Source organism: Triticum dicoccoides, chromosome 5A (genome assembly GCF_002162155.2).
Source record: "Triticum dicoccoides isolate Atlit2015 ecotype Zavitan chromosome 5A, WEW_v2.0, whole genome shotgun sequence".
Classification (NCBI taxonomy): domain Eukaryota; kingdom Viridiplantae; phylum Streptophyta; class Magnoliopsida; order Poales; family Poaceae; genus Triticum; species Triticum dicoccoides.
The window spans coordinates 470,217,028-470,235,416 of NC_041388.1; the positions used below are offsets into that span (position 1 = coordinate 470,217,028).

At 47.4% G+C, this 18,389-nt stretch overlaps 1 protein-coding gene across 2 annotated transcripts in view; it reads left to right on the forward strand.

Moving 5' to 3' along the window:
* The window catches only part of LOC119302310 (oxysterol-binding protein-related protein 1D-like), a 27,850-nt gene that overhangs the window by 6,675 nt on the left and 2,786 nt on the right, over positions 1–18,389 (forward strand). The window contains exons 5-6 of one of the 2 annotated variants that reach the window (XM_037579347.1): positions 15,967–15,990; positions 18,035–18,343. In XM_037579347.1, the coding sequence (XP_037435244.1) occupies positions 15,967–15,990; positions 18,035–18,343 (333 nt within the window). Of the gene's footprint in view, positions 1–15,923; positions 16,080–18,034; positions 18,344–18,389 lie in introns of both variants that reach the window. The other variant, XM_037579346.1, reaches the window with a different exon arrangement.

Here is an 18,389-nt window from a genome sequence, read left to right on the forward strand (position 1 = left end):
GCGTTGTACTTGTCGCGTGGGATGTCGATCTGGTAGGCGTTGTCATTGTAGCGTGCTAGCACCTTGAAGGGTCCGCCGGCTCGTGGTAGTAGCTTTGACTTGCGCTCGTTGGGGAAGCAGTCCTTGCAAAGATGAAGCCATACGAGATCTCCTGGTTGGAACACCATGGGTGACTTGTTGATGTTGAGCTTGTTGGCGATGCGATGTACTTGACGCTCGATCGTAACCCTGGTATCTTCATGCATCTTCTTGAGAAAGCTTGCCCTTGCATTTGCATCCATGTTTGCACTTTTTTGGAGCGCAAGAGGTAGAATGTCCAATGGGGACAATGGATTGAAGCCGTTGACAACCTCGAAGGGGGACTTGCCGGTAGTAGAGTGGCGAGCTCATTGTAGGCGTGCTCGGCGATTGGTAAGCACTCCTCCCACTCCTTGATGTTCTTCTTTATCAACACGCGTAGGAGAGTAGATAGCATCCGGTTGGTGACTTCCGTTTGGCCATCGGTTTGGGGATGATAGGCCGTGGAGAATAGTAGCTCGATGCCGAGCTTGGCGCATATGGTCTTCCAAAAGTGACTTAGGAACTTGACATCACGGTCCGACACAATGGTCCTTGGCACTCCATGCAACCTCAATATTTCCCTACAGAAGAGATTTGCAACATGTGAAGCATCGTCTATCTTATTGCATGGGATGAAATGTGCCATTTTTGAGAATACGAAATCCATACTAATATCTTCCCATGGTTGATATGGAATTGGAAGTGGCATATGTAAACCATGAGATTGAGATTGTGACTTAGCTTTGCAGCATGTAGAGCATTTGTTGGTGAAGCGTGCCATGTCGCGGAACATCTTTGGCCAAAAGTACTTGAAGGAGAGTGTGGCAAAGGTCTTGTCGCGCCCAAAATGTCCCATAAGTCCTCCGCCGTGAGCCGACTCGGGTATACAAAGTTTGTTAGCGCGCATAAGGTAGCCATTCTTGAGATAATAGTTCTCCCAACAAGGGTTAGCAAGACATTTGGCATAAGGAATCGCACACGTAGGATCATGTGCATAAAGATCTTTAACATGCTCCAACTCAAGTTGAGTAACTAACATGCATATGCGGGAAAGAGCATCTGCCACAACATTTTCTTTACCCTTAATGTACTTGATCACATAAGGAAAAGATTTAATAAATTCACTCCATTTAGCATGCCGTTTATTCAACTTGGTTTGACCTTTAAGGTACTTTAGTGTCTCATGATCGGTATGTATGACAAATTCATGTGGGCGAAGATAATGCTCCCAAACATGCAATACTCGCACTAAAGCATACAATTCTTTGTCATATATGGGGTAGTTGAGTTGAGCACCGGAAAGTTTTTCACTAAAGTATGCAATGAGTCGCTTTTCTTGCATTAAAACTCCAATTCCATGACCACTAGCATCACAATGAACCTCAAAATTTTTGTTGAAATTGGGTAATGCAAGAATTGGGGCATGCGTAAGCAAAGATTTGAGCTCATCAAATGCGGTAGATTGAGATGGACCCCAAACAAAGGGTGCATTCTTCTTACTCAAAGCATGCAACGGTGCGGCAATAGTGCTAAAGTCTTTCACAAAGCGACGATAAAAACCCGCAAGACGAAGGAAACTACGCACTTGTTGCAGATTAGTGGGTTGTGGCCAAGTTTTAATTGCTTCAATTTTAGACTCGTCAACGTGAGCACCCTTTGAAGACACAACAAAGCCGAAGAGAACAATCTTGTCAACACCAAAAGTGCATTTTTCCATATTGGCATAAAGAAGTTCTTTTCTAAGAGTTTGCAAAATGGCCCTAAGATGATTCACATGCTCTTTGAGGGATTTGCTAAACACAAGAATGTCGTCAAAGTAGACCACAACAAACACACCAATGTAAGGACGAAGCACATAATGCATAACATGCATGGAACTACCGGGTGCTTCTTATAAACCCATAGGCATAACTAACCACTCATACAAACCAAATTTTGTTTTGGAAGCGGTTTTCCATTCATCACCTTGTATGCGGATTTGATAATAACCACTTTTAAGATCAATTTTTGAGAAAATAGTGGCGCCGCTAAGCTCATCTAGCATATCATCATGGCATGGGATGGGATGCCTATAGCGAACGGTGATAGCATTGATGGGTCTACAATCGGAACACATGCGAAAACTACCGTCTCTTTTTGGCACAAGTATGACCGGTACGGCACAAGGACTCAAACTTTCAAGCACATGTCCTTGGTCTATGAGATGTTGGACTTGCCTTTGTATTTCTTTTGTTTCTTCGGGGTTGACGCGGTACGGTGCTTTGTTAGGAAGAGGTGCACCAGGGATGAGGTCGAGCCGATGTTCGATGCCACGTAGAGGAGGAAGACCGGGAGGTAGCTCATCGGGAAAGACATCCGCGAATTCCTGCAACAAATTAGACAACACTAGAGGAAGAGGATTAGAAGTGGTATTCTTTGCCACCTCATCTTTGCACACTAGGACATAGTGGATGACACTCGATGGGTTCTCACACACTTCTTTCATCTCTCTTTTTGTGGTTAGGAGGACCAAGTTTTTCTCCCTTGGCGAAGAGTCACTCAATTTGGGCTTGTGGCGCTCGCTCTTTGTGGTGGTTCACTCTCACACTAGTCTCTCCACGATGGGTGGATGCTTGCTTGTCGGCAATCACTTGGCTTGGTGACATAGGTCGTAGCACGTACTCCGTTCCCTTCATCTTGAAGCTATAGTGGTTTGTTCTCCCGTTGTGGATGACGCCGCGGTCGAATTGCCAAGGTCTTCCCAAGAGAAGATGGCACACAGACATAGGAACCACATCACACTCCAAGGTGTCCTCATAGGCGCCGATCTTGAACGAAACTTGCATGCTATGCTCCACTTGTATGGTGCCGGAGTCGCTAAGCCATTGGACCTTGTAAGGGCGAGGATGCTTCTTCTTGACCAATTGCAGCTTGGAACATAGCTCATCACTTGCCAAGTTGTGGCAGCTTCCTCCGTCGATGATGACCTTCACGGAACGTCCGTTGATGCCGGCCTTGGTGTGGAAGACGTGATACCTTTGGTCTTCATCTTGTTGGTGTTGAAGTTCGCCTTGTTGGTGTTGAAATGTCAAGACCTTGGAGACCACGAGAGCGGGACTTGAATCATTGTCACAATAGACTTGAGCATCTTCTTCGTTCACTTGACGGTGCATGGCGACGTGCTCGAGAGCTTCCATCTCGTCTTCACTCATGGAGTCATATGTGCCATCATCATTGGCGATCATGGTTCGCTTGTTGATGCATTGGAAAGACTTGTGTCCACGGCCACCACATGTGAAGCACTTGATAGAACTTGCCTTGACGGGATTGTCCGGTGGCGCCGATGAAGAAGTCTTGTTCTTGTAGTTGCTTGTCGGAGGACGAGTCGAGGAGGGCGTCGCTTGCTTGGAACTTGACTTGTCACCGGTACTTGGTGATGCTCTAGTCGAGGTAGGAGGTGCCGAAGTCGTAGTAGGGGTAGCTTGAGTGTATGAGCCGTAGGTCTTGGATGAGTACTTGGTGTATTTGAAGACTTCGTGTACTTGTCGCTCCGCCTTGGTCGCTTGATGAACTAGCTTGAGAAGGTTGGAGTAGGGTTGGAAATCGGTGATCTTCCTTATTGGGTGGTTGAGGCCGTTCAAGAAGCGTGCAATTGTTTGCTCATCATCTTCTTTGACATTAGCTCGTATCATGGTGATCTCCATTTCTTGATAGTATTCTTTCACTGTCTTCGTGCCTTGATTGAAAAGTTGTAACTTCTTGAAGAGATTTCGTGTGTAGTATGTGGGCACGAAGTGAGCTCGCATGGCGTCCTTCATTTGTGTCCAAGTCGTGATGGGTGGCTCGTCCTTCTCGCGGCGTCGCTCGATCACTTGCTCCCACCAAATGAGGACGTAGTCTTGAAAATCGAGGGATGCCATGGCGATCTTCTTTTCCTCGTCATAGTTGTGAAGATGGAATATCTTGTCGACTTTCAATGCCCATGAGAGGTACTCCTCAGGATCGTTGCTTTCGAAGAACTTGGGCATGGTTAACTTGAGCTTGCCGTATCGTAGTTCTTCATCATAGTGACGATGTTGATGTCGCTCTTGGCGTGGAGGGTCTTCAAGCACTCGATCCACGTGGTGTCGCTCTTGACGTGGAGGAGGATCTTCGTCGTGGTTGCGCTCTTGGCGTAGAGGAGGTCGAGGCATATGTGCTCGGTTTCGCCTTTCTTGTTGTTCTTCACGTCGGGCGGCTTCTTCTTTTCGTGCTTGACGAAGTGCTTCCTCTTGCTCACGGACTTGACGGCTGCGTTGGGCAACGGCTCGAGTGGACTCTCGGAGTGCGTCTTGAGCCGCTTGAGCTTGAGCTTCCCGGCTTTGTTGCTCTTGCCGGATTGCATCGCCATCTTGAGATGCTTGTCGTGGACGATGTGGCGGTAGTTGTTCTTGATCCATGGCTTCTCGTTCTTGGCGTCGCGCTTGCTCACGTGCTCGAACTCGGTCTTGTAGGCCATTGCCATGGAATGGATTCTCTTGCGCTTGGTGGTTTTGAGTGTCATCGCGTCGAGGAGGACTCGCGTCGGAAGAAGAATATCACGACGAGTGGCGACTTGAGTGGCGCCGTCTTGGAGAAGAGGTTGAGGAAGACGCGCGGCTCACGATCATGTTGCGGAATTCATCCATTTGTTTGGAGAGCTTGGCGTCCAAATAGTCCCGTGGACGTGCTTCCGATTGTCGTAGGTCGGTGGCGAGTTGCTTGATGCGATCACCCAAAGCTTCACTCTCTTGATGTAGAGCTTGTTGTGCGATAAAGTGGTTCTTGGTAACGTAGTCGCGTTCTCCATCTTGATCCTCGAAGAGCGGGTTCGCCGAAGAAGTAGGCCTATCCATCATGTGGAAGTGGTGGTGAGTAGGAAAATGAGAGAACAAAACCAAAGTTACCTTTTCCGAAGATTGTGGATGCAACAAGTACGATCCCACGTGATGCTATAATAGTAGAATTGGTGTCGGGTATTGTTTCTCACACCTACAAGTAAAAGGCTTATGGAGGATCGCGGTTAGGAAGTGGCACAAGTAATTCAAGCAAATGTTAGTAAGATGTTGAAAAAGTTGAAAAGATGCACAAATTGCAAGTAAGACAAATAGATCAAACCCAAGGATATCACTAGGAACACACACACGGAAGATAGATGGGATCCGCACAACCAAGGAGTGAGCTCTAAGAGGTATAACCACGGGAATGCTCTTGTTGTACGGATACTAGAGAGACGCTAGCTCGATTGCTCTAATGGGCTAGATACGCTAGTGCACCAACCTAATAGAGAAACGGGTCGTCTACTATCCCAAGTATGCTTATGTACGTATGAACCAAGATGCTGAACTAGGCAAAGTGGCTCAATGCTATTGCTTACAAGCTCTTGCTTCTCTTCTCTTTTGCTTAAAAGCTTTCTTTTTTTGACTATGCCACAATGCTTGATATGCGAGCCACAATGCGAGGTAACAAGTAGTATATGCACGGGAGAGACGTAACACTAAAGGTGCACTATAAGCGTGGCCCGGCAATTCTCAACTTGCTAGTCTCGATGGGTAAGCTACGCAAAAAGGCTCGAGGCTATCAAGGTAAAGGCAAGGGTAATACAATGGTGTCGTCGAGGTTACCATCCTTGCTTACGGTTGGTATGAAGACGAAGTGGTCGATGTCGAAGTGTAGTCCAAGTGTAGTCCAAGCCGATGATGAGTGGTGGTGATGATGAATACAAATCGCGCCTAAGTAGCCGAAACACCTTAGGACACGTGAGAACCGCAACGATCCGCAACTCCAAAGCTCAAACACTCACGAGAAATATTGCGGAAGGTCAAAAGTGGTGGTGGAAAGGCAAAAAGATGAACAACAGTAGCTGGCCGAAAGTTTCTGGAAGGGTAAGCGAGGCCCGTGTGCACGGGTCCCGATGGCCCGTGACATGGGGTGTTCTGGGAGCGCAAGAACACCTTGGATCCATGGGATTTTCTCAAATTTCCAGCCAAAATCGATGGATGGAAGGGTGGGTAATGGTGGTAAGGGGTAGATCCACTTGTCAAACACCAAATGCGTGGATCAAATCAACCAAATCTCACAAGATCCAACAAATTGCAAGAAAAATTTTGGGGCTATTTTTGGTGGGGATTTTTGAATTAGGACGAAAAACAACAAAATCAAGCTAGCAAATGGGGGGTAGGGACTCCAAGATGTGAATCAACCTTGCTCATGATACCAAGATGTTGTAGGGTGGAACCCTAAGATGGATCTTTTCACACTTGAGAAGGGATGAACACCAAGAACACAGGGAGGAATTCACTCCAACAATACCCAATCACACATCCACTAGAATATCAAACACATAGATCCACAAGATTACAAGCACAATCAAAGGAAACAAGCACTAGGTAGAGTTCTTCCCACTCCTAGGAGATGAGGTCTTGATGATGGTAGTCTTCTCCAAGAGGAGGTCTTGAAATCCACAAGTGGATCCTCTCCTAAGAGGCCTTGATCTCCAATGGAGTGGTAGAAGGAGCAAAGCTCTCAAAATATCTCACATGTCTTTGCTAAGTCTAAACATAACCCTAGGTACAGAATATATAGGCTTGGGGGCGAGGTGGATGAAGTGGAGGCCCAAACCAGATCTCAGCCGCCCATCCTGTAGGGCCCGTGTACACGGTACACGCCCGTGCGCACGGGGTGCTATAGCCGTAGCTCCCTGTGTAGCCCATGGGCGCGGGGTCGCCTGGGACCTTCTGTCCTGCTCCTTTGTGCTGCCCTCTTCTTCCTCAAGGCCTTGGGGTGGTTCTTCTACTCCTTGGTGATGCTCCTTAGCTGCTTGGGAGCGTTCCTCTTCGTACCTAATGATACATAGAGCATTCCGGTGAGGTAGCAACCAAATTCCACCTGTATCCGTATGCATGTCAAGTAGGAAGGAGTTCACCTCGGTTTCCATTGCGCGTGCTCGAGCTCTTGTCATGGGTCCACGTGGTGCTTGATGTGTTGGTGTAGAGTCCATGGGGATGATGGAAGGATGCTCCGCATCACCTACACAACACCGAGACACAAGAAACAATGTGTGTGATAGATGTACACATCATCCATAATGATGTGTGCCTGTATGTGCATGTGGGCGTTAATTAGCACAAGATATGTAATGCACAAAGAAATTTGATGCATGATACAAGAATACATCATCCATCATTATAGGATTGTTGTTATGCATAACACAAGGGGACGAGTGTAACAAGTGTATGGTGCATCATTAACATGTGCATTCATGTAAAGCATATGGTGCACACACATACAACACATAAATGAGTCCAAACCATCTATCATGTATGAGAAAGCTATGGGGGCTTCCTCATGAGCGATAGTATTAACAATTTTTTGCAAGCAAGACAATGAGAAGACAAATATTTCATCATGCTCGAAGCAACAAAAGGAGTGTTTGGGTAACGTTCTAAGCAATGCATGTCCAAAGCATCAATGCAATTGCAACCAAAGTGATGGAAAGAGAAATTGTTCTTCATGCTCGGTGCATCACACAAAGCATTGTCATCAAAGCATATGGAGAAGGGACATTGCAAGAACAATGTATAATACCACCATGCCTACAAGAAACACAACAAGTAGAACAAATATACGACATGTTGGATGCAAGACATGGGATATTCTCCACATTTTTCATAATGAAGTGGTCATGGCATGGCATATGGAAATTGTCACACAAAGGATGGAAGCATGCCAATATGTTCACAAGTGATGCAAATGCCATTGACCAAGAACTTGTCATCTATGCCATATTCACAAATCAAGTTGAACTCAATGGGGATGGCATAGTCACTAAGAGATCCAATATTCAAAAAAGCGGTAAGCGTAAGCAGAGCGGAAGGCCACAGCTTAGAGTAATGGCCGCTTAAGCGTAGCTTAACTGCGATTAAGCGTTTTTCTAAGGCTAGAATTTGGCTTTTTTGAGTAACATGCACATGAAAAATAGGAAACATAGCACATATCTTTTGAGTTTCTCTTAGTGCTAGTGCTCTCCCGTGTGCTGATGCAGCAGCATTAGTAGCATCATCTCCTGCCTCCATTCTTATGCTATTCCAGTATTCTTAGACAAATTACGAGTGAAGAGAGCGCAGAGCAGCATTGGATCTGGATCTAGAGCAGAGTTATAGAAGAGGAAGAGGAGTAGAGGAACAGAGGAGGAAGAAGAAGAGCTGAAAAGCAGAACAGAGGAGGAAGATCTGCATAAAGGAGAGGAGAGGAGTGAATCAATCCTCACCTGAACTGAATGGAGTGGACGTTAAGGAGGAGAGGAGGAACAAGGAGCCGTGCCTCCAGGTCTGCTGACTGCCGAGGAGGAAGACCAGGGAGCTGTGCCTCCTGTGCCGCCACAAAAGCCTCTCCTTACTCGTCAATTCTTACCCTAGCCGCCAAGGAAATTTGTGTTGTGGCCTAATACCCCCCTTTCCCCTCCCACCTACACTTTCCCTGTTCCCGCCCTAGTGTTTCCAGCGCTTTTCCATCACTTAAGTGCGCGCAACGCACGCTCAGCCAACGCCTAGCGCTAAAGCGCCCGCTTAATCGCGCAAAAAAGGTAAATGCTTAAATCTGCGCTCAGGGCAGAAGTGAAGTGTTTAGGCAGCGCTTAGCGCTTAAGGGTGATTAATCACCGCTTAAAAACGCTTGCTTGAACACTGTGGAAATCTAATCCACAACATATGACAAAGAATGAGGATTATCAAACATGACATGACATATGGAATTTTCACAAGATGTCCTATGAAGCATAACATCACAACTAATATACTCCATATGATACTCCATATGATCATCATCATACTCATCATAAATGGGCAATAAAGCATCATATGGGGAAGTCAAACTAGCATGTGACATAACAATAGGAAGATCATCAATATCAACAAGTAATCCAATTCATTCACGTCCACTAGTGGGACAAGAACATCACCTATATTGTTACATTTGTAGTTCTACTCACGTGGTGTAGGTGTGGTGGAATGGACCATCTTGTGGCCATCTTCTTCATCTTTATGGAACCATTTGGGGGTTTCATCTTCTTGTGCCATGGTCATCATCTTGTCCATTCGAGGGACGAACTTGTCGGGGATTGGCGCTCTTCATGCATGAGACCTAGCACCAAATGAGAAGACACCGAAGCGGTAGAGATTAAGTTGTTAAGAGCTGTAAATGGCCCCACATGACCTATCAACTACCTCACTCAACTCTTGTGGTGGTTCACTCACTCCGTCAAAGTAGATGATCTCAGTGCTCATTTGGTGGAGTCACTCAAGTGGTGGTGGTTGCTCTCCTCACATGGGAAGTGGGGCATCACGTCATATATGTGGTTAGTGGTGATCGCTCACTCTCTTGATATGGGCACAAATGTCTCCGTAGTCATTATCATGTGTTTCCTTTGTTGAAGGGACGACCCCATGCTCAACCATGTCGCCAAAGATGAACACTATAAGATGTGGCTCATCATCACTCGCATCCATAACAAAACGGAAATTCCCATGCTCGCCTGTCTCACTATATTCGCCTCCATGGGTGGAAGCTTGTTTCTTGCTTGCCACCTTATCACTTGTTTCCAAAGAATGTTCCTTGATTGGCTTCATTGTCGTCCTCACCGTGCCCCCTTCTTCAAAAAGAGTTGTGCTCGACTTGGCATCTTTGTTATCATGATTGTTAAGCTTCATGCACTAGCCAACACAACCAGAAGTCTGAACTGATGGAAAGGGCTAGGCAATCCACATATATATACACTTCAACACCCCGTCCCACGTGTGACGCGGGAAGTCAACACGTGGATAGACTCAGAGATATGGTTCAAGAGGCCTATACGTGGACACAAAGGGGGAACAACAGATTTTGGATAAACTGCGAAAGCCAGGACTTGAACTCAAGACCTTAGGCCCTAATACCATGTTAAGCTTTCATGCACTGGCCAAAGCAACCAAAAGTCTGAACTGATGGAAAGGGCTAGGCAATCCACATATACACTACAACAATGACGAGGGAGATCGGGGACATTGATCTTCAAAGCGTCATCTTGGAATATCATCGCGTTAAGCTTCAACATTTTGATGGAAGTATCCTAGTGCTCGTATTGTTGGGTGTTGGTCGCCCTAAAGTGTGCATGGGCGCAAGTGGCCTTGGCCTTCTTGATGTGTCTTTCCGCCTTGAGAGCACCATCGAATAGGTCTTCGAGGATGTAGTTCTTGAGGGAGGTAGCCTTGGCGATGCCATGCTTCAATCCCGTTGTGGAGTAGTACTTCATCCAAATGAGGCTTTGTTCATCGCTTCAACTTGATGTACTTGTTGATGGACTTGGTTCCTTTTGTGGTGCGCTCCAATTGGCGCAGAAGAGTATCCACTTACTTGGATGGCACAACCTCATGCCACATTGCCTTCTTCAACGTGGACCAACTTGTAGGTAAGTTCTTTGAAGGAAGTTGATGCCACCATTCAGACGCGTAGTGATGGAAGTTTCTTGTGGCGTGCCTCACTTGATCTTTATAGGGAACTTGTCGATGGATGAAGGATGTGTCTGTGCTTCATTCCCATAAAAATCTTCGTGGCCATGAGTCCCATAAAATGGTATCTCAGTGTCGTTGAAGTCATTTTAACTCGTGGGAGTGGTGGACTTGAGCCTGAGAAGCATCTCTTGTTCGTTGTTGTGGGGGGCTTGTTGAGATTGCACTTGATGATTGGTTTGGTGGTGGCCCTTGTCGGTGTACTCTCTTGATGTGGAGGTACTTGTCTTGTGGGACTTGTGGGCAGATTTGCCACGACCACCATAGTTGTCATTGTTTGTGTGGGTCCCTCGCATAGAGTTCTTGGCGGATGAAGTTTTTGAGGCTATGTCGCAAGTTCTTCCACAAGTGCTCCACTGTCCCTACATGATGGCACTAGTGCAAATAGTAAGTGGCTAAAGTGAAAGAACAATATCAAGTTACCGAAGTGAGCAAAGCTGATATGCTAATAAGTGTTCCCAAACATAACACCTATAAACTTGCAAAAAGGCTAATATATGGAGCTTAGAGGGTTTAGTGGACCAAAATCAAGCAATAGCGGATCAAGATATGGAAAAAATTGGCCAAGATCCAAATGAACTCAAAACAATGCAAGTTGATCACAAGTGTAGAGGAAGGAAACAAAGGGAACACATGCAAAGATAGCAGGCTTGTGCAACCAAAGGAATGAGCAGTTTTTTTTGGCCAAACGAAGACTAATGCTCGTGTTGCACAAACAAACACAAGGGGAAATGCTAACTTGATTGCATGTAGAGGGCAATGGATTTGTAAACTTGGCACCACTGTAACGACTTGCAAACTTAATGTTTTCCTATAAGAAGTATACTTTGCACATGTATCTATTTTGCTCTTTCTCTTGCTTATAAGCTTTTCTTTCTTTTTTATTTTAAAGCTTTTCTTCCTTTGCTTTTTTTTTGTGCCAAGTCCAAGATACAGGACTAATAATCACGAGAAATGGCTAGCATGTACACAAGATACCAATTGATGCGCCAAGTAGATATCAAATGATTCTTACTATGTTATTGCTCAAGATAGCAATGATGTATATGACAAAGATGTCACTAAGGTACTCAAGTGTAGGATGCCGACAATACTCAAATAGCTAGTCTCAGTGGGATCAAAGTTTTCGCAAAGGAACAATTGGCTATCAAAAGCAATGTTAGGGAAGAGTAAGGTTACGACAGAATGGAGAGTGTACCGGCATTGCTTCCGGCGAATGTGTCAAAAAGGATGAATTAGTGGTCGTGGATGTCGTAGTTGTTTGTGAGGTCGATGTAGCGGTAGCGGTGACCGAATGCTTCACCTGATGAAACTTGGACGACGAAGCGAGCTTGATGGTTGGCATCGATGAAATTCTTCCAAAAGTGTCTAACGCAAATGATGTGGAAACCAATGTGGTGATCTTGGGCATGTCGATAGCATCAAATCTAGCCCAAGAACGCTGGAATTGGAGTCTAGAATGAAATGTTATGACCAAAAGGTGAATGGTGTTGGCTAAGTCGGGTAGGGAGGGAGGGAGGGAGGGGGGGGGGGCTTCGAGGTTATCCAGAGAGAGTGCCAAAAGAGGCTTGGAAATCCGGGGTAGTCCCAGGGCTGCGGGAGGTCGAGTCTGCGGGGTCCTGAGGGAAAAAAACTTGGGTTCAAAGTCAAAATTTGACAAGGAAAAGAAAACTTGGGCCAAATCCACGAAAAGGAAGGTAGATCAACTAAATATGCAACTATGCAAGAGAGCCATGAAGCAAAACCAACCAATTTGCACGAAATCTAACAAATCAATTGAAATTGACTTTGGGCTATTTTTGGTGGGGATTTTTGAATTTGGGCAGGGAAAAAAAAGACTAGCAAAGGGAGGTGAGGGGGTTCCAAACTTCCAATTCGTCGCAACTTTGTTCTTGATGCCAAATGATACGGGGAAACCATAGGGATGCTCTTCACGATTTGGAGGTGGATTTGAGGAAGAACGCGAAGAACTCGGGAGAAAACGAGGGGAATTATGAGGGAAACTAGCATAAATCAACACACAAGTTGGAAAACAAGATACACATGGATTAATCCTTGATTCAAATCATCCAAGAGAGAGAGAGGGGGGGAGCAAGATAAGGTTCTTCCCCAAGTCCTATGGGGGAATCTTCTCGACAAGTAGAGGTCTTGAAACCCCTCGGGAGTCTTCACCTCGCAAGGTGGCCTTGTTCTCCATGAGGAACCATATCCGCATTGGAGGAATCCCACAATGGGAGGTAGATGAGCAAAGCTCTCTTAGTTTTAGATATAATCTTTGCTAACCCTGGAGAGAAGGTGGGAGAAGAGTATATACATAGTCCTAGGCATGAAGGGTTAAGTGAGGGGCAAAAAGGGAAAGGTACATCCATCAACTCTTGTTGGAGTCTAAATTGAGTTTACTATGAAGAACACGTTTTTTTTCTTCTAACTCTTGTTGAGTCAGATAGTACATGATTCTCTACCTTAAAATAGTTATTACATCCATCAATTCTTTTCGGAGTCTAAATTGAGTTTGCTATGAAGAATTGATGGACCAATAGTGTATAATCTCTAGTGGTTCTGTTATGGCCGGTTTAGCTAGGCCCACCGGGCAATCTTAGCCCACAAGTTATCTTAGGTTAATTCTTATGCAAGTTATCTTAGGTTAATTCTTATGCAAGTTATTTAGGTTATAAATATAGGCTGTAAGACTCTTTTTGGAATCAAGCAATAAGAATATTATTATCCCTATTGCCTGGCTCCCAGAGGAGTCGGAACCCTAGCCGCCGCCGCCATCCTCCTCCCACGCGACGGCGCCCAGCCGCCGGCGCGCCCGCTCATCGCCGCGCCCTCCTCCATCCTTCCCCTACAACCTACGGAGCAGGTTCGGTAGGATCCCTGGTTCTACCAATTTGGTATCCAGAGACTCAGGTTCGATCATGTCGTCATCAACACCCAGGCCGCCGCTGCCCATCATCACCACCGCCCCGATAACCACTGCCGGGTCCCCAACGCCGCCGGCCCCGATCACCTTCGCGCCGCCGGCCCCCGCCACTTCCGCGCCGCCGACAACCTCCGTCTTCACGCCGGAGGAGATCACCAGCACCCTGCGGGACCTCGTGACGGCCGTCCAGGGCATCTCCCTGTACTTGGCCGGCCCGCACACCACCCCGCCGGCTGCGCCCCCCGCCTACAGCCACCCGGCGACGCACTGGCCGATCCAGAACGCGTCGGGCCCGAGCGGGACGCCCCTGCTGCCGTTCCAGGCGGGCTACACCAGCGGGCCCGCGCCGCTGCTGCACCTGCCCTGGTACTCGGTACCCGCTGCAATCGCCGGGGCCCATCCGTCGCTCTAGCCGCCGCCCGCCCCAGCGCCGTCCTGGCCGCAGTGGTCCGCGCCGGTTCTCGCGGCGCCACCCGCGTCTCCCGCGCCCGCCCTAGCGCCGCACTGGCCCGCGCCGGCCCCAGCCGCGCCAACCGCGCTGCCCACGCCGGTCCAGCTCCCACCGCCGCCGCCCAGCTCCGGACTGGGCCAGTCCACATCGGGAGGACTTTCGATCCAGCAGGTCCGGTTTCCGCCGTCACCGTCCCCAATCCCGACCTAGCTAACCGGGACGTCGCCACCGCCAGTTTACACAGAGGCCGGGGACCCACCGGTACCCACGCTGCAGTCTGGGGCCTCGTCCGGCTCCGCGGGGGCCTACGACGGCCTCCCCACCGTTGACCGGGCGTCGTCATCATCACTGCTCCGCACCGCCGAGCCGGTCGGCCATGGCGCGCCGACCCAGACGCAACAATGGTTCGCCAAGATCGATTTCGCCACTTATGACGGCACGGAGGACCCCCTCAACTGGCTCAACCAGTGCGACCAGTTCTTTCGCGGGCAGCGCACCCTCGCATCGGAGCGTACCTGGCTCGCCTCGTACCACCTCCGCGGCGCGGCACAGACCTGGTATTACGCCCTCGAGTAGGACGAGGGCGCCATGCCGCCTTGGGAGCGCTTCCGCGAGCTCTGCCTCCTTCGCTTTGGGCCTCCGGTTCGCGGGAGCCGCCTGGCGGAGGTCGGCCGCCTTCCCTTCACCTCCACGGTGCAGGACTACGCCGACCGTTTCCAGGCCCTGGCATGCCATGCGTCGGGTGTGACGGCGCAGCAGCGGGCCGACCTCTTTGTCGATGGACTTCTGGATCACATCCGCGTGGACGTGGAGCTTCGGGGACCCCAGGATCTCCAGTCGGCCATGTACTACGCCCGCGCGTTCGAGCGCCGCGCGGTGGCCATCCAGCAGGAATCACCGTCCCGGACAGCTGGGTCGCTACCCGGGCCGGATTCCGCGCAGAGTTGGCCTGCGCAGGCTTCTGCGGCACCCCTCACCGCGACCGCGGCGCGCCCGTTCCGTCGGCTCACCTCAGCCGAGCTACTCAAGCGTCGTCGTCAAGGGTTGTGCTTCAACTGCGACGAACCCTACACGCCCGGCCATGCCTGCCCGCGACTCTTCTACCTGGAGGTTGCAGACTACATTCCGGAGGATGCCGTCGCTGCCAACCTGGCCGCCCCAGCTGTCGAGAAGGTGTTTGACGCTGGTTGATCGCCTCGAGGAGTTCCGCAAGCGCTTCCTCACCTTACAGCTCGAGGACGAGCTGTTTGTGCAGGCGGGGAGAAGTGTTATGGCCGGTTTAGCTAGGCCCACTGGGCAATCTTAGCCCACAAGTTATCTTAGGTTAATTCTTATGCAAGTTATCTTAGGTTAATTCTTATGCAAGTTATTTAGGTTATAAATATAGGCTGTAAGACTCTTTTTGGAATCAAGCAATAAGAATATTATTATCCCTATTGCCTGGCTCCCAGAGGAACCGGAACCCTAGCCGCCTCTAACCCTAGCCGCCGCCGCCATCCTCCTCCCACGCGACGGCGCCCAGCCGCCGGCGCGCCCGCTCATCGCCGCGCCCTCCACCATCCTTCCCCTACAACCTACGGAGCAGGTCCGGTAGGATCCCTGGTTCTACCAGGTTCATTCTAAATTCTGGAGTATTTGCTTAAGTTGGGGCTTTCCTGTCAATCCTTTCCTTTTGTCCTTGGAAAATATGTGGTTTCCATATGTCATCTATAACTGACCGAGGTTTTCTAGTAAATATTTAATTTTAGTACTTCTTGATAATATTTTACTATTTTACTTGTATACCGTATTTTATTTTAATATTTCCGATTACTGAAGGAAGACACTATTCAATCTTGTTTACAATGCCTTTTTTAACAGTTTAACCTTTTGCACTAAGGTTACTTTGCACTGGAGACTCATCATTTGTATTTTGCAATGAATAAATTCTTGGTGAAATACAATACAGGGTGACAGCTTGATGAGGACACTTCTTGTTGCGGCTTTTGCAGTATCAAGCTATGCTTCAACTGAAGGTCGGCAATGCAAACCCTTCAATCCTCTACTTGGTGAAACATATGAAGCTGATTATCCAGATAAAGGACTTCGCTTTTTCTCTGAGAAGGTTGTGTAGTTGTTTCTTAGATAATTGAAGTTATTATTACCCCTGGTCTCATCGATGCATCCAACCAGACTTCTTACATTGTTTGTTACATAATCATGAAACAACAATCTCAACAGAAAAAGGAAGATACCAAAACAACAAGATCAACCAACACCAGACGATAGTAATATGGCATCCAAGACTACTCTATAAACTAAGAAGCCTAGCACTGGCACACCATCCAAACCGCGATATAGACTCCCTGTTAATCCGTTCGAGCCACTTGGCGCCAAGCTTCATGGATTCCTTGTATTGCTTCTTTTGTAACAATGCCCATGATCACAACCAACTGGTACACCAGAGTAGCACCTGCATACATGAGTGAAATTTCTTTTTGTCAACATCATTCCTGCATAGCCAAATTGGAAGGAGTCCGTAAAGAGAGATCTGAAGGATTGGAATATCACCAAAGAACTAGCCATGGACAGGGGTACAATAAAAAAAGATTTTGGATAGTTTCCTGTTCACAGCAAAAGCTACACCATGTGTCCCCCCTGCCACTTACACTTATTCGATTGTCCTTTTGTAAGGACTACCCTCGTGCATTAAAACCACAGGAATTCTGACCTTTAGAAGCAGTTTCAGACGCCATAACTGTTTTGATCTAAATCTGACCCACTTAACATTAAAGCCTATACATGGAGTGTAGAAAAAAAACTCATGTGGTATGAAGATCCCACTTAAACAGATCTTGCCACTGAGTTAGTTGAACCTCTGCTACTTTGAGGACAATCTCATTCCAGTCATTTAAATGCTATCCAATGAGGGTCAGCGGAAATCAACCAGTGGATTCGCCACTGTCAGGACCCAGCCAACACTTCTCTGAAGAATTTGACAGCCATGTTCTTGGTCAGTTAAGTTTGAATCGTCTATCGAGCGCGTGAAGTCAAGCAAGCTGTCCATCTACCATCCTACGCCCCTCCTTCCTCGGTACCGCTTCGCGTGTAATGATGAAGCAGTCAATGTTGATCCGGCATCGGACGGCTACAAGACTCTGAGGCGTCGCTGTTACTTTACCGCAAAGGCTACAGTAGGCAACTACTCTGTTTTACTTTTTCTTCGTTCTTATCTCATTTGTAAGTAAAGCCAAGTATCTGGAGACATCGGGATCATTCTCCCTGTATTGGGGTAAACCCTAGCCGCCAGTGTTCCTGGCTGGCCCTTAGGTGTATCTTAACTTGACCTATATTCCCGCAATTAAGCTCCAAGTTTGCTAAGTTTTGTGATTTGAGTGAGAGTTGTCTGAATCTTGTTCTTCAGACCTTGGTCGGTCTGACAGCCACCCGGAGAGCAGCGGCTACCATGGCATCCTTATGTCAGACAATGTTGAATAATCTCGGGTACATAACTGAAAAGGGCATATGCCGATCCGTTTATCCTCCCAAAACCTAGGCGATTCCCCATTTTTCATACTGAGTGAACCAACTTGTAAAAAAGCGTCCTTCAACCTGCCCTTCCAAAACTGCGAGTCTGTTGGCTTGTCTTTAACCGAACTGAGTGGTTTTTGCCCCAAATATTTATTTTGCGACAATGGTTGTCAATCTCCACCCTCTATTCACAGCTTGAATATCCAATAACCTCCAAATCTTGAATACCGAGGCCACCCTGGTCCTCAGGAGTACACATAATCTCACAACGTGCTAAACAATATTTTCTTTTATGCTGATCAGATTGCCAAAAGAAGCGAGAAGCCAAGAACAATTATAGTCTAGTCTCTTCAACACTCTCTTAGGGATCTCCAAAAAGTCATTATTTGAAGAGATTATGAGTTATTTCTGAACAGAGCAATTCCTAGTTCATGACATTATTTTTCTTATTACCACGCAACTTTATGTAAGTACGATCTTTTTGTGTCTTGTGAAGTGCTCACTCGGCTGATTAAAAATATGTTCTTATTTTAAATTTGATTATTTCAGGTCAGTCACCACCCCGTGGTTGTTGCATGTCACTGTGATGGTCGAGGTTGGAAATTCTGGGGTGATTCGAATCTGAGAGGCAAGTTCTGGGGTCGATCCATTCAGCTTGATCCAATAGGCGTTCTAACCCTTCAATTTGATGATGGGGAGAAATTCCAGTGGAGTAAAGTTACTACTTCCATATACAATATCATTATAGGGAAAATTTATTGTGACCACTATGGCACAATGCACATCAAGGGAAGTAGTCGCTACTCTTGCAAGCTTAAATTCAAAGAACTGTCAATTATTGATCGGAATGCACACCAGGTAAATCTGTAATTTCAGTACAAAATGAACTCTGTTTTATTTGGAC